The sequence below is a fragment of the Uloborus diversus genome, chromosome 3 (assembly GCF_026930045.1).
Source record: "Uloborus diversus isolate 005 chromosome 3, Udiv.v.3.1, whole genome shotgun sequence".
Lineage (NCBI taxonomy): Eukaryota > Metazoa > Arthropoda > Arachnida > Araneae > Uloboridae > Uloborus > Uloborus diversus.
In genome coordinates this window covers 104,400,190-104,427,129 of record NC_072733.1, presented here as the reverse complement: position 1 = coordinate 104,427,129, position 26,940 = coordinate 104,400,190, and the positions used below count along the sequence as shown (strand labels likewise).

At 31.9% G+C, this 26,940-nt stretch overlaps 1 protein-coding gene across 2 annotated transcripts in view; it reads right to left on the bottom strand.

Moving 5' to 3' along the window:
* Positions 1 to 25,293, bottom strand: part of LOC129219426 (14-3-3 protein zeta-like) — a 91,360-nt gene extending 66,067 nt beyond the window's left edge. Inside the window, exons 1-3 of one of the 2 annotated variants that reach the window (XM_054853825.1) lie at positions 25,143 to 25,291; positions 22,279 to 22,365; positions 129 to 438 (exon numbers count right to left, since the gene is read on the bottom strand). In XM_054853825.1, coding sequence (XP_054709800.1) covers positions 129 to 422 — 294 coding nt within the window. In that variant the 5' untranslated portion in view covers positions 423 to 438; positions 22,279 to 22,365; positions 25,143 to 25,291. Of the gene's footprint in view, positions 1 to 128; positions 439 to 22,278; positions 22,366 to 25,142 lie in introns of both variants that reach the window. The other variant, XM_054853826.1, reaches the window with a different exon arrangement.
* Between the last annotated feature and the right edge of the window lie 1,647 nt (positions 25,294 to 26,940).

Below are 26,940 nucleotides of genomic sequence, written 5' to 3'. Positions count from 1 at the left end.
TTCTTATAGTAGTACTTTAATTAGTTTTAACTAGTAAAATCAAATTTATCCACTGTCCAAAAACAAAGTAAATTGTTATAAAATTTATGTAAAATTATTGCACTTATTTGATAGTTAATTATACATACCAATACATCATAGCAAATCTCTCTCAGTTCATTTTCAACTTTCTCACGGTACTCTTTGGCCATTTGTTGCTTTCTTTCACTGCCCTCAGTCTTTTGCTCTATACTTGATATTACACGCCATGAGCTACGTCTCGCTCCAACAACATTCTTGTATGCAACCGAAAGCAAGTTTCTTTCCTCATTTGTCAGTTCAATACCAGTTTCTGTCACGCTTTTCATAGCAGCAGCCATATCATCATACCTCTCTGCTTGCTCAGCTAACTTAGCTCTTTGCACCATTTCGTCTTTCTCCATTTTAATAAGGAATTATCTAAAAACAATTTTAAAAAAATTAGAAATAAATGAAATATCCAGTTTATTATAAATTGTTTCTTAAATAGATATATTTTAAATCTTTATCACACTCAAAAATCTTACAAGTACAGAATTTGAAAAATGCACTCATGGATTGAATGTCAAGACAAAATACCCTCCCCCTTCTTAAACGCAACGTTCATTTTAGCTCAACCCCCCACCCCCTGTACCCAGTAGCAAACGTTTTAGCCAGTCTGCTACACAATTTTGAGAAGTTGAAAATAATCTGCAGCATTATTATAGCCCGGTGGTTGGGTAGTTGAATATGGAAGTAATTGGTGGAAAAGTCCCACCGGCCCTCCCCGAGATCCCCTGGAATAGAACGACGTAACACCAAAACAGACGGCGGTGCTTTTCTACTTTCAAAAGCAGCTACACAAGTAAGTATTCATCAAGTTGACTTACTAGATGTTGCTGAAAAGCATTTATTTCATTACAATGTAACAAAGAAATGAAAAAGGATCCTATCTTCACACAGAACTCATTTTAGTTCTTAAAAGGAAACGCAAAAATACCGGTAGGTTAATTTCAAGTAGAACTATCAAGAGAAAATGACTGGTTTGAGTGACAATTTGAATTAGAAAATTCAAATTTAGAATTCAGTCGGGGTTTTCTAATTCCCGCTGACTTCTCAGAGCGGGGGGGGACAATGTTCTTAAGGGGCCCAACAGCCCAAGAAATGGAAAAAAAAAAACTACCACTAAGACGTATTAACGTTGCAATTATACACTGCTGGCCTCTGGGAAGGGACCCAACAGATTTCCAAAATTTATAGATCCGGGCCTCGTAGGGTTCGGAGTAGTACCCCGGAGATTTTTCCAAATTAAAGTCTTATAAACGTAACGGTAGGTCACCTTGAGTGATATTAGGGGAAGAAATAGGGTTCAAGACTCTTCCTCGGATCATTTTAGAAAAATGAAGTTTTAAATACTCAACTGTGGGTCATCATTGATGACATTAGGGGAAGGGTTGTTGTTTGGTAACTTTGTTTCAGATGTTTTCCGAAATTAAAGTTCTAAAAACACAATTTTGACTTTACCTTTAGTTGTGTGAAAGTAAGGTATTATGTTTGGGGACCCTTCCTTCTCTTTTTTTTTTTATTTTAAACTGTTGTGGAAAAACCTCACCCAGTTATCTTTTCAAAAATATTGGATGTTTTCTTTGTTAACTAAAGGGTAATTCCATGCAAAGGTCAAACTTAGACCCAATTTTAAAATTTTTATTTAAATAATTTTTTACCATTTTAAAGAAAAAGGTTGAAATGGCATGAAAATATGACAATTTTTTTTATATGTATTTCTTAATATTTTTATACCCCCCTTTTGTCCAGTAAGAAAGGAAAAGTGTAGTTAAGTAATTTTGAAACTAATTTTACTGCTCTCTTACCCGTTCGCACCCAGCGTCACACGGACGCCACGCAAAGATTCCTCTCTTATCAGCCCAGCGGCACTTCCCTGCTACGCGCTCTGATTGGCGCTGACATCCCAGCGTCACATATATGCTTTCTTGAAATGGAACGATTGAATTGAATATTTAAACGATAACAGACGGCGCTAAATGGCTATAACTTTGATCATATTCGAGTCACATGGTATTTGACCTTCATGTGCAGGCTTATTTGGGTCTCTCAATGGGATAGATTTTTTTATGTAGACAACAGTGATTGAATCACTGCTCTGCGCATATGATTTATGAGGTCTCAATTGCTCTTGTTTATATCTTTGCTTCTCTTTTTTTGTTACGAGTAATTGAAAGAGATATACATCTAGCTAAATAAATTATGGGGGAGGGGAGGAAGGTTAAAATATTTTTGCTTATGTGTTCCAGACTTTTGGGATTGTCCGTTCTATAAGAGTACAGGAATGATTTCAAGAGGCACTGAAGTTTGATTATTTTCGAATCCTTTCTGATTCAAATCTTCTTTGTTTATTCTTTTTCATTTGGAGACTGGATAACTGCAATAAAAATGGTTAGCGAAGAGTGAATTATGAAGCAGTTTTGAGACTTGTCGCGTGGGAATTTAACTACTTTAAATTCGTTGACCTTAGTTGTTTTAATTAAAATTACATAAGGAACATTTTTTTTTTTTTGCTACATTTCTTTTTCTTCGATTCCGCACTCACGCTGTCTAACCTTTCTTTTTGTGCACATATCATTTAACTTTGTGCACATAGTTAAAGTTTTAGTATTCTACTTATTTCACTCCCTTCTAATAATGTAGTAGTCTTTATATTACTAATCAGTAGTACATTGTTTAAGCAAATTTAAAATTTCAAATCATTATTTTGAGATGCTGATTTTATATGAATATTTTTGTTCAGTTAGGCTTAACTGCTGTAAATGCTCGGGCCGATGGCGGCGTTCCATTTCGGAACATTTGGTCCCGTAGCTGCGCTTCATTTTTCGTGCGCTGGTCCTCAAGGGGTTAAGCAATGAAATTCCAACAATTTTTCCTTCTTTGATTTATGTGTTGTATCTTTAACTCTTTATCTTTAATTGTGATAAGAAAATTTATTGAAAAAGTTATATTTCCTATAACCCCTAAATGTAATCATAGAATGCATGTCATGTCTGTCACAAAAAACTTGAGTGTTTTAGTTTTCTACAAAATGTATTAGATGTATGCACACAAGGTTCTTATTTCTCTTTATTTACACTAAAATGAAAACTTAACAGAAAATTTGGAGAAAAATTTAGATATCTAAGCAAGAAAAGAATTTAAAAATTGTCATGTCTCTCACACTAGTCATGCAATAGATGAAACGGCAAAAGAAACAGTTGAAAGTTTCTCTACTAGTGATGGTATATCTAGTCAAGCTCCAGGTCTTAAAGAGTTATGCATTATAAGGAATAAAACTGCAAAAATGAAAATGCAGAAAAGGTACTTACAACTAACGATCAGTGAGGCATATCAGCTTTTTAAAGAATATCCCTTACTTAAAATTGGATTTTCAAAGTTTGCTAGTTTAAGACCAAAACATGTTTACTTAAGATTAGATACGTGTTTATGTATCTACCACGAAAATATTCAGTTACTTTTAGCTTCATCAGTATTGCTACCAAACACATCAACAGAATTAGTAAAACTTATAGTTTGCAATGATGAGAAAAAAGAATGTATGTTTCAAACATGCAATAAATGTAAAAATTTACAATTATATAAAAGTTTTGTAAAAACTTTGATGAAGATCAACTTGGATTAGAAGTCTCCTACAAACAGTGGATAAAGTCTGATGCTCAAAATCCTTGTAAGAAACAAAGACTCAGATCTTTTATATGTCTTGAACCTGTTAGAAAAAGAGCTGAAATATTTCTTGTGGCACGTTTATGTGAAACGTATACAAGCTAAAGCCTTCAAAAATTTAAAGGAAAATCTACCTTATGGTACACTTTTAACCCAAGTAGATTTTAGCGAAAATTTTTGTCATGCATATCAGGATGAAATTCAGTCTACACACTGGCAGAACACTTTGATATTATATACGACGATGGTGTATTACCCGTGATGCTACCCGAGCAAGAAATATAGATCCCAGAACCTCAGCAGAATTTGCCAAAGACGCAAAGACATATTGTCCAGAGATCAACATATTATATACTTCAGAACAAAGTATATTAGGAATGAAAGATAACCTGGGCAAGACAAGGACTTTCGAAAATAATGAAATTAAGGGAATGCCAGCTACACGAAGTGCCTATTATTTTCTATCACATTCCCATGGCAAAATCTTCTACAGCTTCACATCTGAATGTGAAAAGGGCACAGAATTTGATTTTAAAACAGTAAAGTGTGTAACTGAATGTGAAAAAAATTCTACCATCACAGCCCTTACAAATCCAGATGACAGCTTGTAGTGTGGCCAGTGGGTAACAGTTATGTATGACAACCAGAAGTTTCATGGACTGATAGAGATTGCAAAAGGACAGTTCAAGATAAAATGTTTGGAGCAAACTACATCTGGGCAGTAAAAGTTTGAATCTGATAATAATGCTGTTTGGTATAAAAGAGAGGAGATAATCGCTAGTGCTTCCACTCCAACTTCAGTGAACTCTTGCAGTTTTTATAAGCTTTAAAGAAATAAATATCAATTTATTTATAATAATTAACTAATGAAAACTGCTGTCACAAACATAATTGCATGTTTTAATCATTGTAATTAATTTTTTCAAAACATTTCAGAAGTGTCATGTCTGTCACATGACAAAATACTTCTTTTTACTATAATTTATTTTAGAATTCATGTTTTTTAAATGCTTTATTAATAAACTAGCTTTTATATTAACTATAAACAACTGTTTCTTATTTGTCATACAAATAAGTTTTTTCTGTGTTTAACAAACAACCTCTAAAATGATGTCCGTTTGTTGTCATGTCTGTCACAACTGCTTTTTTGCCCCCAATTATTATTAAAAATAATATTTTGTCACTTTTTCTCTGGTAAATATGTTGTTCACATCCGTCTGCCTATTTCTGTATATTTTTATGAATTATTATGAACAATGAAAACTTTTTAATGTATAATATTGGATTAGAAAGTTGTGTGAATGTCATGTCTGTCACTATGGAATTAGCCTAAACATTTGGCAATTTTTTATTGGAAATTTTCAATTTCCACTATAACTCAACTTGATTGAAATCTAAATTCTGAAACCTGAGAAAAAAAGGTTTTTTCACTACTTGGATCGAGGATAACTTGTAGTATTGGTCGCTTTTTGCATTTTATTTACCTAATTTTAAACATCATGCCACATGAATTTCATAAAAGTTTTGTTCTATTACCTTTTTTTTAACTTCAAACACTTAAAAATACTATTGTAACTAGAGACGTACCGAGTACCCGGTAACTACTGGGTACTCTGCCAATTTGCCGAGTACTCGGAACTCGGCCAAATTTTGACCAGATACTCGGCCAATACTGAGTAGTTGCAAAAAATTGAATATTGTCAAAGATAGATATTAAAATTGATAAAAAAGCGCAAGCATATATAATATTCCGATATCATTTACAATTCAAATTGACAAGTCAAATTTAAATTTTGAGAATAATGAAGTTTGTAATGCTCAATGGCATAAATCTTTATTTTAATGTCCCCAAAGTTAATAAAACTTATTTATTAAAAATTGTGCAAAAAGGTAAGTATAGAAAATATGAAATTTTTATATTAAAAATGAATTTTTGCTACAAACAAAAATTAGTTATAAGAAACATAAAAATACCTTTGCTTGAAAAATAAAAGGAAATAAAACAACATTAAAAGCACAGTGCAGGAACACTGCAGACACGTGTTTTGGCGTTATAAGGAATTCCTTTTTCAATGTACAAAATGTGAGCTCGTGGATTTAAAGGCATCCGACAAAAGTCGGATTTTTTGTCGAATGTCTTTACATTCTTTAGCTCACATTTTATGCACTGAAAAAGACGTTCCTAGTAAGGAAAAAAATGTCTGCAGTGTTCCTGCACATTTGTTTTATTTACTTTTAAAAATTATTTTTGGCGGACTAGAACTATAACAGATTGGTATAATTTGTTTTAATTTTAACTTGATTCTTCATACCTTTTATTTATTTATTTCTTTTTAATTTTAAAAATAATTCTTTTGTAAAACTTGTGACAAACAAAATTTTTTTAATAATGCGTAATTAAATTTCAGCAGGAATTTAGTTTTCAAAACTATTATATGGACAAGGAGGTCTATAATATTATTCCAATAAGTTCAAAATTCATCACATGTGTTGTCGGTGGTTCTTCTTAAAACATGATTGATGCTCAGTAACTCGGTTGAGTAGTGAAAAGCTGAATACTCGGTAACTCGGTACTCGGCTGAGTAGTGAAAGGCAGAGTACTTGGTACTCTGCCAAAGTGCTACTCGGTACGTCTCTAATTGTAACTATTCTCGCCCTCTCGCTATTTCAACTTTTCTTTTATTATAAACATATTTCTGTGGCCTATGTGGTTTTTCTTCTCTTTTCTGAGATTTTCATGATATTTAGATTTCTTTCCCCTTTGAAAATTGGAAACATATACATGTTTTCGACCTCGCTTGGTGTCTGTGTGTGTTTTCACTTGTTAAACTTAGACAAATACGGGTTTTTTATTGTCCTGACTTTTTTCGTTAAAAAACTGGTTGAAATTTAAACGAACACTTCTTCTGTTCAATAACATTGATAATAGATTAGATAAGCTGGTATTCCGAAATAATATTTTAAGATTGCATTTCTACAGAAAAATTAAGTTTTGCCATTTTCTCTTTTCTGTTTTGCCATTCTACATTAAGTTTGCCTTTTTGTTTCTCTATATTTAACAATGCGAATAGTTTCCTCTTTTTAATTTTTGATATAAAAATAAAATTGACTTCGTATTTTCTGAAAAAACACACTCACGCTCGAGTGTGTAAGTTCATTTATTTACCCCATTATTTTAGATTCAAACTGAAGAAAATAGCAAAAACAAAAAACAAATTTTTTTTCTCAAGTGCAAGAAAATATCTGTTATTTTTGTCCATAGTAGAACATGTATAACACATTGAGTTTAATAACATGCATTTTTACGTTTACAAATCTGACAATGGTATAGCAATGACATCTCCCTTATACACCTTATTGTGCATGTCTTGATTACATCTTTTACGACAGAAACATTTATCGACGCAAATCATCGTACTTCTAAAACTTGATTGCCTTGTCTGAAATTGAGGTTATTCATCATTTATATTGACAAAACAGCAGATTACATTCTACAATTAGTTACAAATGTGTCAGAGAACGGAACAGACTGGACTGTCAGGACATTAACTATTTTCTGCTAATTAATAAACCTTCATTTTATTTCCTTATTTCACTTATCATTTGATTTAAAATTTCATGTGCATTACAATTCAAGGTTTTTTTGAAACAAAAATTGATGGTTGAAATAATGCTAATTTTGTTATTTAGTTTTTCTGATTTGACTAAATATGAGCATTTTTGTTGTTGCAGCATGCTTCATATGTCAATACTTTTCTCTACGCTCTACCTTTAGCCTATTGCTTTAAGATGACCTTATCATTTTCATACAGTAACACCTTGTTATATCTCACTTGTCGGGAGACAACAAAAAAGCGCAATATATCCGAAAATGGGATAGAACCGAGATCATAAAAATTAGCCATTAAATTAACTTAAAATTTAATTGCATGTACATCTACAAAATTACTAGTTCAATGTCACATTAGGATGATTTTCTTAATGAAAACAAAATAAAATTACTAACCAATTTTTCCTTTAAATTAAAAGGAAAAAATTCTTTAATTTTATAGTTTTACAGTAGAATATGAATTGAAAGTTGAACCTGAAACTGCAATGAGTTAAGACTGTGGAAAGTATTTTAGTTTTGTTTGTTTATTAAAAAAATGGAAATACATTTTCTATAGAATATATAATTTTGTTTTCTGTGATATCAAACATAAAGTAGCTTTTGCCCTCTTAAACATAATTCTTCGGTGAACAGAGAAAAAACGCGATTTGTCCGAATGAGCGATATAACACGGCATGATGTACCAAGGAGTTACAGTATTTCATGCAAGGTTTTAACTAAGATTGTTTGAATAACAGAAATATCGTTTGAATGTTAATCAAAAGCAACTAACGTATGAAATTATGTTAGTTACTAATAACAAAAAAGTAGCTACAGTCAGATCCTGACTTACGCGAGGGATGCGTTCCAAGACTCCTCGCGCAAGTCGAAATTTCGCGTTGTGGAACAACGTATAGTTAGAAATATTTTATAAGCATACTCAATTATTTCAGACATGTATTAATAGCCCTCAAATTGCTTCAAACCATTTCTTAACTATATATTACCGTTTTTTATATGAAGAACTGACGGTTTGCTGCATTTTTGAAAAAGCGTTTCTAAAAATTACTGTTTTGAAGCACAAAATCAATGAGATACATGAATTAAAACAGTACAATACTTGCATTAAGCACATTACTGCATTATAATATCACTGAACAGTAGATATCACACACTTAATTATAATTTTTAAAATGATGAAGATAATGGTTTATGCGGTGTGGGAACACCCTTCTTTGTGGCCTCTTTAAGCCACAATGAAAGAGCAGCTTCCATTTTCATGATGTTTGTATTTTGCTAAGACACAACTCTACGAGCTTCAGTATTGAAACTAAGTTCTGAATGTCTACGGGTTTCCTTTTCTTGAATTTTAATTATACATATTGAAGATTCACTCATACCTAATTGTCGTGCTACCTTCAAAATACCGTTTAATTGTTCAAGCATATCGAGAATCTTGACCTTTTCTATAATGGTCAGAAACTTTTTTTCTTTCCATTTTTGCCAACTTTAAATGAAAAATCGCGTTTGGGAGCCATTCTATTTTATTAACGTTCATTTGTAAAATGGAAAAAAAGTTAAGAATCGGAGTGGTTATTTGTATAAACTATAGGATTCAACCGATGCATCGGCGCCGATGGTTCAACAATTTAGCCATCGGCGGCCGATGCTAACTTGCAGGAAACATCGGCCCTAAAAACATCGAAAAGCTGATGGAATTGGCCGATGTTTTCGAAAAAAAGGACCTTTGCTGTTTTACTTTTAATACAAAGTAATGGGAGTTGTTTTTATATAAAATTGTTTACTTAAATTTCAGTATGAATTTCTATTTTAGTTACCTTTGAAAGAGTTCTTAATACTGCATTCAGGTCCCAAACAAGTTAATTATCGAGGTTTTTTTTTTTGCATACGTATGTATCTCTCATAAGTCATAACTCAAAAATGGTAAGCTGTAGAAGGTTAAATTTCGCATGGATGGGGCCGGGGGGTCTGCGTACGTTCCAGTTGTGCACTTCCCTTTTTGTTTTCAATCGGGTGTTCTAAAAAGCCTATTTACTTATTTTTTGTGGCTATTAATTACTTACTTCAATGCAAAACTAATATAGCGTCTCAGACTAGGCGATCATTTGGTGATATATTTTTGCTGGATTGGAGACCAACTTGGAAACAAATGTGAGGTGGCGAAACCGTTTTTGTGTCATTTTGTTAGATTCCCGTTGAATCGACGGTCATGTTTAATTTTCGATATTTGTAATATGAATCACAGTAATGCAGTCTTTTCTGTATCGCTTCGGCGGAGTTACAAGTTTGGGACCAGTCGAAATACATTTTGGGGCCCTATTTCTCTATCACAGAAGTTGTAAAGCATTTGTCATAAGCATTTTTGTAACTCCTATGGTGCCCCTATGGTTATGGGGCCTCTCGCGCAATTGCAACATTTGCTATATTTTAAAGCCGCCACTGCATGTCAAAACAAACTCGGGTGCAAGCTTTAAAAGGGTTTTTCCGCTCAATACTTATTATTTTGAACTCAATTTTTTACGAGTATTTTTTCTATTTCCGAGAACACTTGTGTGCCCCCCCCCCCCTTTTCCTCCTATTTCTGAAATTGAACTCTAGTTGTACTTCCAAGTTGTTTTAAAACTAACACCATTTATAAAATTGGAATTTTTTTAAAAACACTTGGGAAAAATTTTGAACATTAATGTAAGAAATTGATTAAAGATGTTTTGATTAGCGACATAATTCGGAAATCAAGAATCTTCTGAATTTTTTCTTTGGAAGTGTTGCAGTAGGTTCAGAAACCCTTCCGACACGTTGGTGGTAGCGGTTCTTTACTAAAAAAATGTAGCCGAAGTTGTGTGTGTGGGGCCGATGTTTAATGTTGCGAGTCTCTCCAAACTCGGAGGGTGATTTCCCCTCTCGCATCGTTTCAAGAATTTCTTAAATATTTAGCGAATATTTATTTTGCTCAAGACATGTCATTTTGCGTTGTATTTCTCATACTTGTTTCACCTATATTTCGTAATTTTTTGCATCATTTATAGCGATCGAGTTTTTTCTATTGTAAGTTACTATTTTTATGTATTTTTATAAAATCAACAAATAATTTTTATTTTCATCATATTTTTAATAATATGTTATCGAAAAGTTTCAAGGATTTTCTATTATGCATTTTTTTTAAACTTCAGAAAATTGTTAAATTGAAAAAATTAACTACAACATTTTTATAGAGCTTCACAAAAGATTAAACAATCAAATTGTTCAATATTATGTGTGCAAACATCAGATCAAGTAGTATATGTATTCAGTTATTAACTTGGTATAAATATCGAGTTTGTTTATTGTAGCTGCGTATTAAGAACCTCGTTTTTTCCATGGCTATTTCTTTTTTCAGCAAAAAAATTATGTCATTGTTACAGCTTTTATGAAAAGACAAACTTTTCTATTCATAAATTTTAAATAAGTATAAAAATATTTCTATTATGATTTAATATTGCAATTTCTCTATTACCCTTTTTGTTCAATTTGATGACTAAAAAATGTCTACGTGCAATCTTTCCACTTTAATTGCGTAATTTGTTGACGATTTCATATTTTTTTTGAATGATTAAACGTAATTTAATTTTTTTAACTATGTATAGTGTACCTAAATCCATACATTACTGAAATTGTAGTTATGTTTTCAATTAAAAAAAATAAATCAATTGGTTATCTTTCTTTTTTTTTTTGGCTGTTGCTTTTTTTCTCTTTTATCATCAGAGATGGGCAGATTCGTATTCGTAAATCTGAATACGAATTTGATTCAGAGTACCTTAACGTGTCAATCCGAATACGAATACATTCGTATTCACAAGTGTGAATCCGAATACGAAATTCGGATGGATTCATACCTATGAATCCGAATCTATTCAGATTCAGACCTATGAATCCAAATCATTTCTGATTTACATCTGTGAATACGAATCCATTTGGATTCACACTTGGATTCACTGAAAAATTCAATTCAAAAGCCCAATATAAATAAATAAATGTGTCTGTACCTCGCTACAGGTTGAGTTTTCGGTGTTAGTGAATTTCTGAAGAAAAGTAACGATATTGTTATGGGTCCAAAAATTTTAAAAGTGGAATTCTACCAAACTCATGTAAATTGAAACTTGATTTGTTTGTATAATTTTACCACAGATAATTTCTCAATTTCACAACTTCGAAATATAACTAATATACAGTGATTGATGTTACAAAGGACCAAATTTGATTGTAAAAATTTGTTGATGTTACAGGTACTTGTACCTTTCAAAAGGTAGATTCTCTCTGAAACGTTTTGTTTAAAAAAAAAGAACAAATATATTATGACGGAAGAAAAAGGTTTTTTATTCAATAATACAAACATACTTTTCAACACTCCATCTCCGGAAGGAAGCATCGATCACAAAGATAATTATTTAATAATAATTCTACTAACCAAATTTCTCACGAAAAAAACAGAAAATGCGTAAAAGAAAGCTAGGTTGCATTTTGTATTTCGCATTTATTTTCAACTATCGCAACCGTTGACTACTGCGAAAACGTTCTTGTTTGTACCAAAGAGTTCTATAATAGGGTAGAGGAACGACTCATATACTGCTTCCATTGGCCGCTATGACCAAGCCCGGAGACCGGTTTGAAAGAGATTAGAGTGGCAAGAACGGTAGTTTCGTTATGAAACTTAATGAAATTCAAAGCGGCGATAAATGTTTTTTAGCGTCAAATTGCTGATATTTTTCCTCAAACGCAATTTTAAACGGAAATATTGATGGAATCTGCTGGAAATTTTTGTCAAATAATTTGAGGTTAAACTGTATAAAAAGTTTTAATGAATGATGTATAAAAACGTAATGCACTGACAGAATACAGTGAGTTTCATCAGATAAATTGGGAAATTTTTAATCAGTACTCAAGAACAACAAAAAACTACATATTTCATTAAACAGATTATAAACTAGTGTTGAAATTGTTCGATCTTATTTCCTAACAGTGTTGATAAAAATCAGGATTTTTAAAAATATATATAAAAAAACTCTGATTTTTTTTTATTTAAATTGGATTTTTCTGATTTAAATAAAATTTTTGAAATTTAAATTTATTTAAATATAGTATTTGATACTAACAAGTTAAAATGCTCAAGTTAGATGTTAAATTAGATAATTCTTTTCCTATATATAGTTAAAAATTCATAAAATCTAAGTTTGAGTAATTCAGTAATCAGTAGAAAATAATTACGCATCTGAGCTTGATAAAATCTTACTACAATATAAAGTCCCATATCCATATGGGTGTATTTTCCATAAATTTTTTAACAATCAAAATAAATAACAGCTTTCTTTTTTCTAAGGAAAAAAAAGAGAAATAATATGGAAGTATATAAACTGAGAAAGAATAAAAATAGAGTAGAACATTAAATTATTTTACTTTTTTTTTTGGAAAAATAACACCTGAAATAAAATGCACGAAGAAAAAAAGGAAACTGTATGCTTCTTGTATTTTAAATATTTTAATAAAACTCATCAAGGACTGAAAAAAAGACTTTTTTAGAATTCTTATCTTATAAAACGCATACATATTTCTTTTTTTCTCACTGTTTTGACTTAATGTAAGTTGAGGAAGATTGTATGTTTATTTTTTAGTGAATAAGTAAATAGCTTAACTAGGGTGGTTCAAAAATACATGTAAAAAAGTTTCTAATAGATAACAGGACACCACTCAATATTTTTAGACTTGTGGATAGTAATATACCGGAAGCATTTTGACTTCTTATTTCAACTGAAAGAGAGTGCTCAACTCCCTCCCCCAAACATCGTAAGTATGGGGAGGGGCGATAAAAATTACATTGAACTGAAATAACAATGCTACATATTATAATATACAAAAGTAATATGTATATACATGGCAAAACAAGTTATTTACAAAAACACAGCTGGGGAAATTAAATGTTTCCAAATTTGTGACATTTTCCATGCTACGACTAATCAGGGTTCATACCCTTCAGGGAGAAAAAAATTCAAGCACTTTTCAAGTACTTTTCATGACAAAAAAATTTTTTTTCAATTCATACTAAAAATATTGTATGCAGATTTCATATGCTGCAAACATAGAAATAAAGCAATAATACAAAAAAAGTATAGGAAAACAAAATTGCTTTTTCTACAACAAGAGACACTTTGATGAAAGATCTACTGTATCGAAAGTTTTTCTGAAAATGTCTTAAAAGTTCAGTCATAAAAAGAAGCAGATCCTAAGAGCAGGGGTGATTGTGAGTTCATCAAAAAATACCTGAAAGTTTTAAAGCGAGAACGGGGGGGGGGGGGGGGTAATCTTTGGCCCGTGCACCTTTGCCATAGTATTAAATGTATTAAATAAATAGTTCGGAGTCAAAATATTGTGTGTACATTTGGTTAAATTTTTAATGGGTTACAAAGTTACTTTTGAGCTGGTGTTATACAAATTATCTTAACATTTGTCCATCTTAAGGGATAGGTGTCCATCTTAAGGCTCTTGCAGGTATATTTGATGAGTATTATATAATTTAAAAAGATTGCGGAGGTAGGGAGATAAAAGCATAACAAAAAAAACACAGTTCCGGTATTTTCGGATATAAAAATACCGGAAATACGTCCGAAAATTCGGTAAAATACTGGAACACAATCATCCCTGCCTAAGAGGTTTAATTTTTCTCCACATTCAAAGAAGCGTATTTTCTAGAATCAGAAAATTAATATTAAAAAAAAAAGGGAAGAAATCAAAATACCCAAGTTCAATGGCATTGCCAGAGAGAAGTTTTTGAAATCCCCTCCCCCTGGTTTCAACATTTATTTCCAATATTAATACGGTGGTTTATTACAATATAAGGGCCGTTAGGACAAAAACACCACCCAGAAAGTAATTTCAGGTTGCACTATTAAGTTCTAAAATATTAGAGGTTCGCAAATCATTTAAAAGTATGCAAATCAATTATTCGTATGTATGTATTAGTTGTTCAGCCAATAAGGCATTTCAGCTGTCATCGAGTAAATTTAAAAGTTAGTAAAAAAGAAAAGTTTATGAAAGTTCACAGTCCAGTCTCCACACCTTAAAATATACAAAAGCTGCTTAAGAAATGATAAATACTCTGAATGTAAACTTGAGCCTATTCAGCTTTCACTGAATAACTTGTAATAATCAATAAATGTGCAAGTTCAGATTCATAGAGCAATATTTCGAAATTGAAAAAGTTCACAAGAAGTTGACATATATTATGACACAAGTAGTTTTATTTTGGGAACAAATGGGTTAATATTGAAATTAGAATTTAAATTTAGAAGGAGAATAATATTCAGGTGTGATTATGGTTTGTGAGTTCATAAAAAATTACCTGAAAGTTTCAAAGAGCAAATCAGGGGGAGGGAGAGTAATTTTTAAAACCAAGACTCTTATTACTTGAATATACATATGAGCAACAATAACTTTTGATATGCATACAATTTAATTCTTATGTTAAAATAGTTTATTAAGTCAAAATATTCTGCATAGAAATACCAAACTCAGTGCCTGTTGATAACCAGCAACAGGCACTGGGCCTAGCTAGGCTAGTCCTAGTCAATTTATTGGATCCAAATGAAGATCTATGACCCTCCTTAAGGAACGAGTATCAACCCTCTGGCTGATTACAGCCTCTTTCCGTAAGCTGTTTCAAGTACCTCACTAAAGTAGTAATTTTGAACATTTGAAGTAAAGAGGAAAATCAGAGATATAGGGAGGTAAAAGCATAACGAACACTACTGGATTTCCAGAGAATAATCAGAACATAATTACCCATGTTACACACCTTAATTATTTTAGCAGCCATAAAGAAAATGATGTACTTATAAATTCAAATTTATATAAAAGTATATAATTCAACTTTATATCTAAAATACAAACTTTAAGTTTAATTTGTTAGGTGCTTGCTCATTTGCTTTTTTTTTCAAAAAATCTGTTATGACCGAAAATTAGCGAAAGATAATAAAATACAAAATTGCAAAAAATAAATAAGCATATAATTAAACAAGACCAAAGTAATTAATTCTTTAGTTATTAAAATAAAAAAGAAAATAAACTAATCTGATGTAGCAAGTGTCAAAATAACTTCTAAATTGCCAAAAATATAAAAATAAATATTTACAAAATGCACAAGAATTGAAATCTCAAACAAGGGAAGCAAATTTTTGCGAATTAAGTTCAATGTTGTCATGTTCCCGTAAAAAAAATTTATATTTTACTACAATTAAACATAAAATATGCTAATCTAAGGTAGCATGTATGAAAATAACATTCGATTAGTCAATATATTTAAATATTTGCAATATGCAAAAATATTGAAATTTCAAACACTAGAAACAATTTTTCAAAGTCTGAGTTCGTTCAACGTTGGCATGTTTCCCATAAAATAAATTTATTAGTTTTTTATTAAAATTGAACAAAAAATATGCCAATCTAAGGTAGCATATGCGAACAAAAATTAAGCCAACACCAATTCATAATCATGCAGTTTCTAGCACTTTCAGGATCCCCCCCCACCCACCGCCACCCTTATGTTTGAGAAAAATTGCTATAGTGGAACTGTTGTTCATTTTAGTGTTACTGCTGTACAGCAACAAATTCATCCTTTTCTTTTCTTGAAATTACAGTTAACACCCCTTAAAAGTTAATAGCCTGATTGCTTAGTAATAATATGTTCTAAATAAAGTAAATTACCTTCCTCCCTCCCTTTATAGCAAATGAGGAAATAAATCGCATCTCTCATATTCAATGGATTTTTATACATTTTTTAATGAGAATAAGAAACCAAATTAGAATTTGCAAGGGAAAAAAACAATATTTGTCCGGATCCCCCCCTCCCAACATTAACATAACTTGCATCTTTTCCTCAACTGCTTTTGGGGGTGTACTGTACACTAGTGCAATGCAATTAAGTGCAATAAATAGAATAGAGAAAAGATATTGGTATAAAATCTGCTAATTCAAACTACAACGGAACCATGGGTGCAAGTTAGGTGATGTGTTCAAGACGGAAAATATTTTCAGCCCCCCGTCCGCATGTGGGCTTAAGGAAAAATTTATGTGTATAAATGTTGTAGATTTTTACAATGTGGACCTGTTTTGGAATCTGTATTTGATTTGAATTTTAAGCATTTAAATTGTAATATTTAAGCATTTTGATATCGTAATTCCAAGTAATGGTGGGAAATTTTGGTAAAGATTAAAGAAAGAAGGGGTTCAGAGATTCTTACATCAATTATTTCAAACTGATAGTCCCAAAATCACAATATTGCACGACCTTCAAAAATATTAGAGAAGGGGCGGGGGGGGGGGGGGAGCACTCTGGGCTCTCCCCGAAATTGAAGCTTTAAAAACAAAATTGTACTCCATCTTTCATACCGTTTATAAGCGTTTTGAATGCACTATTGAAGGGATGGAGTTCAGGAACCCTCCTACAGCAAAGTTTCAAAACTGAAGTTCTAAAAGTGCAATTTTAGATGGTGTTGGATAATGTTAGGAGTAAAAGCTTTCGCAGCTCCCCACCATTAGTTTTTTTCCCCGAACGTTAACATTTTTATTGCAGCAATAAAACCGCTTAGGACATAAGATTTTCACTTTGGCAACATAAATCAGTTCTGATCGGAAAGTTTATCCAAGGTAGCGCCAACAAACCAGAAAAGAAGGAAAAGTGGGGGAAGGGTATGGCCGACAAATGATATGAACTGGCACCATTCCCTCATATAGTCTTCACTTGAAAAATAATTCTTTTATAAAATAGCAGGTAATGAAATTAGCCAAAAAAAAAAAAACCGCTTCAGTGAAGTAGATATATTTTTTAAACAAGGTACACTTTCCAATATTCATTAATTAAAAAAAGAAATAGGGGATCTGAATCCTAACCCCAGGCAGGGTCCTCGAATCACATCCCTCTTTTAAGGCACTCAAATATAGCCTAAAAGTGGCACTTTAAATATTTCAGCATCAAAAAATTTTCGGGAGAGAACTCCCGAACCACTTCCACTGAGTTCACCACAAATGCCTTGAATTTCAATTTTTAAGGCTTCAGTTTCTAAATTTTTTTCTAGGAGTAGTACCCCCTTACCTATAAACATGACTTATGACAGCCTAAAAGTTTTAATACTTTCATTTTGGAAACTTTTTGAAAGAATCTTCCTATACCCTCCCCCCTTAAGTCATCCAAAGATAGCCCAAAGCACTTAAAGTTTCAGAAATGGAAATATTTCGTGCTGAGGTGAGGAATACCCACGCAGTGTAAGTTTGTGCTTAAGATTTATTTTTCTATTGAGAGAGCAACTCCCATCCACGCATCGCCAAAGACAACCCAAAGTTTTAAGACTTCAATTTCGAAAATGTTTCGAGAAAGACCCCTTAATTCCTTAACTCATTCCAAAATAGCCAAAATAACATTTCAAAACTTCAGCGCAAAGAAATTTTCGGGAAAAGAGACCCCTCCCCCCCCCCGGACACCTTCTCCTAAGCTTACTAAATTTGACTTAAATTTGTGGTTCCCCCTTTTCATCACCGAAGATTTAAGAATTTGAATTCTAAAATTTACTGAGAGAAAGCCTTCGCATTCCCTCTTCTTAAGTACTCCAAAGATTACTTAAAGCTGAGATCTGAACACTTCATCTTTGAATATTTTTCGGGGAAGGGGAACCCCAAGACGGTCTTAAGTTGCGCTCTTAAGACTCCAGTTTCGTTATTTTGCCTAAAAAGAGCCCCTCCTTCCTTCTTCAAAGATAGCCTAAAAGTTTTAAGACTTCAATTACAAACACTTTTCAGGGGAGGGTTCCAAATTCCCTTTGTCATATAAGTATAGTCTCAAATAGTTTTTAATGCATCAGCTCCAAAACATTTTCATGTTAGAACACCAAAACCATCTCTCATAAATTCACTGAAGATTGCCTAAATTAGTGTTTTTAAGACTCCAGTTTTCGATTTTTTTTAAAACCTCCCCCTCCCCACTTTTACATCATTAAAGACAGCCTAGAACTTTTTGATTTTTAAAAGTTTGCAAAGGAGAAATATCAAACCACTCCTAGCTTCAAAAACTGCTTTTAATTCAGTTTTTTGATATTTCATACTGGAGCCCTTGAATAGCCCTACCCCCTCTTAGATTGTCCCCAATCGTACCCCATATTTCCAGTCTAGCGAATGTTAGGTTCAAAGACACTGAAATATAGTGATTCCTCAAGTCTTTGTCAAAAATGCAGGAACGGTTGCCCATCGGTGTTTCCAACCAGCTTGAAATTTCCCATCGATTATTTCCAAAATTCCCATTTTCATTGAAATCTTCAAAACCCCCGATAGTTTCCGTTTTACCTGGTATGTGGACGCCCTTTCTGTGGCGAAAACATTTCATCTCGTCAGCAATCATTCTCAATCGGTGATTCAGATTCAACTCTTAAAACATTTTAAGAGCGTACATAATTTTCATTTTATGCGTGTAAAGTTTGAAAAAAAAAAAACGCAAATGAAAAAAAAAAACCGAAAGGATGATTGAAAATAGCATGAGAAAAAGCTAAATTTTCAATTAGAGTTGATTATTTCAAAAAATCAGGGATAATAGCGAGCAACTCCGCGGTCTGCAATGCAGTGAGTTGGAAACAACAGAGCTATACCTAAAAACAGTCAAATGACACAAGTCTAAAAGCCACTCCTCCAAAAGCAGGTTGCAAAGAAAACAAACCCGTAGCAGAAAATCGAGAAAATGTCGATGTAAATTCGTGGTTATGGAGCGGTTCAGTAATATTAAAGCATATTTTTCAAACTCTCAAATTTTTCTTTTTTACGTAAAAACTGAAAGAAAGTCATCGAATTTCTTTCCGTCCCCACCTCCGTCTCGGAAATTGTGTCCAAGACTGAAATCCGTCCTGAGACGGAAGGTCTTGCACCCATGAACGGAACCTCCATAACTCGACAAACCAAGGAAATATGAAAAAATTTCGACTTAAGTGGATGTTAACTTACTGGGGTTTAAAAATTTTAATTCCTAAAGAGTTTCTGTGTGTATCACTTACTTACTGATGCTTAATATTCATATTATGAAAACTAATTTTAGTAAAGGAATTTTCTATTCTTTTCGTTTTCTTTCTTTGAAAAGTATATAGTAAAATCAATAATATATTTGAATATATTATGAAGAATAAATACATAATTGTTGAAAAGCGATAAAAGTTCTTGTTAGTCATGTCTGTTAAAGATAAAAAGTCCTGCTCACACTTGTTTAGAATACAGGTATAATGGTGCCTTCTTTCTCTACAGTTTGGTATATTTTATGCTATCCTTTTAGAATTACACTAATAGCTCAGAGTGGTTGCTTACTCCCCTGGATAAAAGATAGAATTCTCTAAAAGAAATTTCCTAAAACTCTGAGAAAAAGTTAATATGGAAGAATGTTGGTAGCAAAAATTGAACTAGAATAGCAATTGGGTGCAGACTGATAGGGGGTTCTCGCAAATGTGTGTCAAGTTAGATAGATTTTCAGCCATTGAATTTGGCACTGGGCCAACCCTAAGAAAAATAAATGTGAAGTTACAGGGATTATCAGTGTGTCCAGTTACTGAAGTTTCACTGTATTTAAACAGGAATATTTAGAGTAGTATCATCATAATACTACTCTAAATCATTTGCATAAAATAAAAAGTGGCTTTAAACAACATACCCCCCTTCAGGGGCGAATACAGAAAAATCTTTTGCAGAAGGCATGGGAAATTGAACTTTACTGGGGTAATCTGTTTGATAAGCGGAAAACAAATCCATGTTTCAGTTTGATATTAGATTAATGAAACAAGTTAAAAGCTCTGCGAACTAGAAGTGTCAAACTTCGAATTTGTCTTTTAGTCCGTTCTTTGCCCATTACTGGACAGGGCAAAGGGAATCATTACTGGACAGATATCAAATTTTTACTTGTATTTGGCCTAGATCTGATTACACACAACACAACAATTAGAATGACATATGTTTTTTCTAATCTTCTTAGCAGGAAAACAGACATAAGGTAGAAGGAATTTAAGAACTATGAGCTGGTATTTATTGGATTTGTAATACTTTGTATTAATTGCTTAGTTATAAATTAGAATTAGATGATTTTTTTAAAATTTTTATGTTGCCTTAATGCATACTAAACAATAATTTTTAGTATGCATAAATTGTTGTAGGAAAATTTCGAATTTCGCGATAACTTGTTTTTATTGTCTATTATTAATTTAATTAACTACTTTCAATTCAAAAAAAGCTTGAGCATTAAAATATTTAAATTTGGGTTCAAACACTAATGTATGTCATTATTCAAATTTTCTTTGATGCTATTAGTAATTAGCTAAGATTGTAAGATTGTGATCGATTTTTTTTCTTTTATCAAAATAAGGGGGGCAAGGAGGCAGAATCCCTCAAAGTCCCCTAAAGATTTTCATTTTATATGTTAGCACACATGTTACTGATCATTTAAAAATATATATAAATTATTTTAATTTAGACCCTCATCCCAAAAAATTAAAATTTTGAAAATCATTTTTTTATTGAAAATTTTTTAAAATTTTCAGTTTGTTAATTTTTTTAATTGCTGAATATAAATTTAGATTTGATATATTTTTTTCTAAAATGCTTGAAGTCTTAATGTATAATGTGAAAATTTTCAAAAACTTTTTATCTTTAGTTGTTGAGAAATAATTTTTTTTGCGAACAGCTGCAGTTCATTCTAAGAGAACTGTGAATGACAACTAATGCAAAATCTCAAAACTTTGAAGGGTCATAAAATAAAAACTATTTTCAATAGAGAAGAAATATTTTAGGAGGTTACTTAGGACTATGAACCATAGAAGTGTACAAAGTTTCATTGAAATCTGAGATGGTGGGTGTTGGGGTGTGGTTGAACTGACATGGAATAACCCTACTGATACTTTTATGCCTTACTTCTTCCCATAATTTTGAATTTTTTCAGGGGGGAGGGGGGTCAAGGGTGAATACTCAAAGCAAATTTTATCGGAAAGCAATGAAAAATCACTCCTACTTAATGAAAGAACTTTTCAAAACCGGGGGGAGGGGGGAATCTCCATGACCCCCTAAATAATAGACCTGCCTCTACCCTAATAATACTGGAGTGAAGTTTTTACTTCATTACACCAAAAAAATCTAGCTATTCTATGATCTTGCCATATTCACATTGCGTCTTACTTGCCTGTTGAGAAAAGAAACGGTATCAGTCCATGAAAATTGAGGCACCTAAAGTACTTGTTATTTTTCTCAACACCAACGCATTGAACCTCCATATTTACGGTAGGAATCACCAATAGAAATCGTACGCTGGCTGAATGATTATTTTACATAGCTTGAATGTTGTTTCGCTGCTTCTATGTTGCTTATTTTGCATCGCTTGAATGTTTCTCTTACAGGATTCAAGCCATGTAAAATAAATAACAATACAAAGTGAAAGAGGAATCCCTCATTTGGACAAGATTAGACAGTTTGCTCCTTTGTCTCGACTCTTTGTTTTTCTAATAATTAACGTTACTAAAATCATGATTTCACAAAAAAAAAATTTTTTTTAGATTAATTTTGATTATACCTTCAAAGTAATTACTTTATGTTTTAGTTTGGATCAAACATACTAATTGAGCAACTAAACTTTTTGTTACACCTTATCCACAGATTATACAATTTTTTTTTCCTTCAGGTCGATTTTAGGATCTGAGGATTTTTGGCTGCCCTCGGATAATTCTCAGGAAAATACTTAGATGCAGTCATAGACACACAAAACAGAGGATCATTGCAACAATTCTCAACTTTTTCCTAGTGCACGAAAATATTCCTACCTCCCAGTCTCCAAAACAGTCTTTTCTTTTGTATCATTGATGCAGATACAAATTGAGAATATAACTCTTTAGAATCAAACAAAAGGCACTTACTTCTCCTTTGCTTAGTTCAAACCAAAATTCTTTGAATTCTTCTCTTGCATACAGTGACGTAACCAGAAAAAAGTTTTGGGTGGGACACTGAAAAAATTTTTTTTGATCAGATAGGAAAGAGGGGTCCGGTCAAAATTTTAACACTTTTAGTTTTAAAAACGCAATTTTAGACTTCTCTGCAGATGCTATAGCAAAAAAAGGTATAGGGGTCTCAGTAGAAATTTCTAGAAATTGAAGCCTTAAAAACACGATTATAGGCCATGTTTATTGACGTTAGGGTAAAAGATGGAGCTCAGGGACTGTCCCTGATCGATTTTTTTTTTTTTTTAAATAGATTGAAATCAATTCCTCCTCCCCCCTGCCAGTTTTGGAAAATGAAGTTTCAAAAATGTAATTTCAGACAAACTTTGTAGATTTAAGGGAAGGAGGATCTGAAGCCTTACCTTGGAAAATTTTACAAAATTATGGTCTAAACACTTAAGCAATGTTTCATATTTAGGGGCTATTCCCACTTAAATGTTTTGTAAGTGTGTCGTTTAAAAAACCTATTGCTTGTGATATTCAGGGTTTGCCGATATATATCATGATATATATTCGATATTTATCTTGAAAATACGATATTTTCGATATTTATTTTTTCAACTATGGTATTTACTATAAAAATTATATCAATCATCATAATATTGTTCATTTACTATTCAAAATAACTAAAAAGTTATGTACTATATTTTTATGATGCATTAATACATCATTAATATAACAAAGTAATATATTCTTTTTTTATTTCATTTTCATGAAATTATTAGTAATGTAACCATTTTAATTCATATTACAAGTGCCTAATTAACTATTAAACATTAGTCAGAAAAAAAGAAAGTGTCGTATGACTGTGCACTGGCTGATGCATATTTTTTATGTCTGAATCACATAACTGTGAAAAAGTAGCCAACAGAAGAAAAACGAGTAAAACAGCTAATGCTAAATTAACTCTTAAAATTGATAAAAATGTTAAATGAAATATTGATATATAAATAATGAAAGAAACCGTAATTTTAAGTCTACATATTGTAAAAACAATATAAGAAAATAAATAGTGATTTGAGGATGCATTTACTATTTTGAAGACTTTAGTTTGTGCTAATTGAAATTATCAGATATATACTAAAATATCTGATATTTTCGAACCCTGGTGATATTAAAGAAAGGCGGCATGGAGACCTTTGCCCGAATATTTTCTCAAACTAAATTCTTAAAAATGCAATTGCAAGGCCATATTTTGTAATATTGGGACCAGTAATTTTTTGAAATTAAAGCATCAAAAACATAATTCTAAGCGATTTTCAATGTTGTTGAGTATTTAGGTGGTTTCCCCTGAAATTTACAAAACATAATGGTTTAGTTATTGCACAGAGCAGGGTTAAACGTAAATTTCATTATATTGCTGTCCAATAGCAGCCAAATCAGTAATGCTTCATTTTTATATTTTTTATGAAACACTAAGAGCGAAACACTTTTTTAAGAAGTATATTGCTGCTCCAATAAGCTGACTCCCAGCATTGACGATGGTTACCATCTTTTCGGGACATATGGAAGAATAATTAGTGCTGAATTGATTTATGTTACTTTCAGTCATTTGGAAAAATTATTCCAACTTAAATCTGTGGCAATTACCCCTTTTTTGCATCCCAAAAAAGAGGTAAACAGTCAATGTCAAAGGTTGAATTACGACAACAACACTGTACTGTTCTTTAAATTAATAGGCTTATAATTCTGTTAATCATTTTCATCAAAACCAAAACGTTCGCCAAATGCTCAGTAGACTGCCAACGATAGAATCCTAAACTTTTTCTCCACCCATTTCAGATGAAGATTTTTTTGTTCCTTATTGACATTTGGAGATAACTTTGGTTTTGGCAAATATATGCAAGTAACAATAAATCTTATATTTCTGTCTAAACACTTTGACAATATGAATTATCTTCAGTCTGCTTTAAACTTCAAGTAAAAACTCACCCTGGAAGAGTCGGTCAAACTTCTGTCATTTAGATTCCAATACAGGAGTTATCAATTAACAAAAAAAAAAAAAATTAAAAATAAGGACATGAAATCAAAGACAAAACTTTAAGGGGGGGGGGGGAACTATTCAAGTCACGGTTATTTAAGAAAAAAAAGCGAGTCCAAGCACAAGGTAAACAAAACTCGGAAGGGATTTAATGAGCGTTTTTACAGATCCTAAGCAGCTAGGATCGTTGACGAAAAGAGAAGGTCTATGAGTACTACAGATTGCATAAACAAGAGCAAACGTTAAAAATATAACTTTATAGTCTAGATATTACCTTTAGAAAAGCTGTTGATAGCAGTTGATCAAGATATATTTAATCATTAGGCTGCACTGCCATCTACAGGCAAATATCTCAATAGCAATTTTAACGTAATAGTACTGCATTAAAATAATTTCACACAATAAAGTCACTCCAAATTGTTCGCTTTGCTGAATGTATATCAGAAACGACAAAAATATGACTTTAAATAATAAGAGCACAAAGTGTTAGTTCATAGCCTATTTGGAAGTTCACTATCAAAAGTGATGCACATAAATGGGATGCAGTACAAAAAAAATTACATCATTAGCGCAATGAATTTAATTTTTCTGAGCAAAGTTTAACTCAGAAGCAAGCAAAAATATTTAATTTCTAGAAACATAAAATTTTTTTTTTAAAAAGATGGCGGGTATTTAACAGAAATGCATGCTTAGCGTTATACACGTGAAAACCTGTACCAAAGGAACGCACTCAATAAGCATAAATTAAAATGTAGAAGTAGTATGCCAATTCATCTAACACATGGAAAAATAAAATGCTTACCCAATAATGCAAAGATAAAGGCAAAAATTATTCGATACGGATATAGTACAGCAATTAATACCGGTGAGTAAAGGGTAACAAGACTTCGATTTTCTATTGGTCACGCAGAGCTTCAGTTTGACTTTGACTTCACTTCATCGCCCCATAACAATGAATTCTTGCTTATGTGGAAATAATGAATTTAATTTATTTGTAAATTCGTAGTAGCCAAAATAACGTAGAAAGTAAACAACTGATTAAGACGTAAAGTTTGTATACGAGCTCTTTTTGTAGAGAAAAATGAGATGTATTTGAAAAAGGCTATTAATTCATTTGAAGAGGTAGTGCTAGTTGGAGTGATAACTGCAGCGAGCAATGAACAGCTTATAGTGCCTAGAGTCCCTATATGAAAACGTAGTTTTCAGAGTTGCGACAACGCGGTATCATTTTCCTATTGGTCGAAGACCGCCTGAGGCAGTGTTTCTTCTTCTCCCGTAGGATTAACATGGAGCGTATGACAGTGCTGTGGAAAAACCCAGAATCTGGAAAATTAAAGGTGAGTCCAAGATTTTAATGCTCATATTACTGTTCTACAATGTTCAAATTATAAGTGTGTAGCTTTACTTGAGTGAGTCCATTCCTATTTCTTTAACTATCGCGTAATTATATCGAGAACATGTGTTCCGGTGTGCCAAAATTCCCTTCTGACACTTTATTTGGGTCTTTTATAGTTAGTTTTCCTGTTAAATCATTTAATCGAATCACAACATTATTGAAAAACAACACTTTAAGACAAGGCAAAAGTTTAAATTGTGTAAATTAAATTTTTTTAACGATAGATCTCTGTATTCGGTTTGGCGCGATCAATTTCGTGCTTGGCGACGAGTGGAAGTAAACAAACATACACTTGTGATGTACGTGAGGATGTCTTAACTTGTGATTTGTATTATAAATGCTGTATGTTGCAGAATTTTTTTTTTTTTAAATAATTGTGACTTGATATTAAAACCCATTTTAACTTATGTTTAAATTTAGGGTTTTTATTTTTCCTGATCATTGACAAAAATTTTGTATCGTTTTTAATATTCCTTCAAGCTATAAAACTCCAAGTTAAATCTTCTCTTTATGCAACGTAAGTATTTACAGTGTCAATTTTTTGTTTTTTGAAAGGAGATGCAGAGGAAATAAAATGCTTATAAATTATAGAACTTTCAATGCTTGCTGGCAGTATATTTTAATAACGTTTAGATTTAAGGAAAAACGATTTGTTATGATTTTCTGCCAAATATTTATTAGTTAAAAATTGCAAAAAAAAATGTCAATTCGATTATGAAATTAATGTCACCACATGAATTTGCCAAAGCGTTTGAAGTGGATATGAAGTAGAACACTTGCTTGACACACGGCAGTTTTTATCGATTTTTTTTATTTTTTAGGTTGAGGGAGCCAATTTAAAAATGTACTATTTTATTAAAAATTTAATGAATTGTAGGCAGTTTTGGTTATTTTGGTAATTTACTCTTTTTTATTCAACAAGCATGTCACTCGCTGTGTGTTCCATCATAAACAGAAAACTGAGATGTTCTAAGTTCGTTTCAAGTAGTGTATCGGTACTTTTTATTATGCTCTAATTAGGGTTTACGGGTCATTCCGTGTCAGATCATCACACGGTTTAGGACGGACCGTCACAGAACTGGATGAAACTTGGTACATGAAGAGATTTAGCCCAGTTATGAATGAAAATGTTAAAAAAAAAATTTTCTTTCACCTCATTCAAAAGTTATTAAATATTATTTATTCAAATTTTCATCAAAAAATG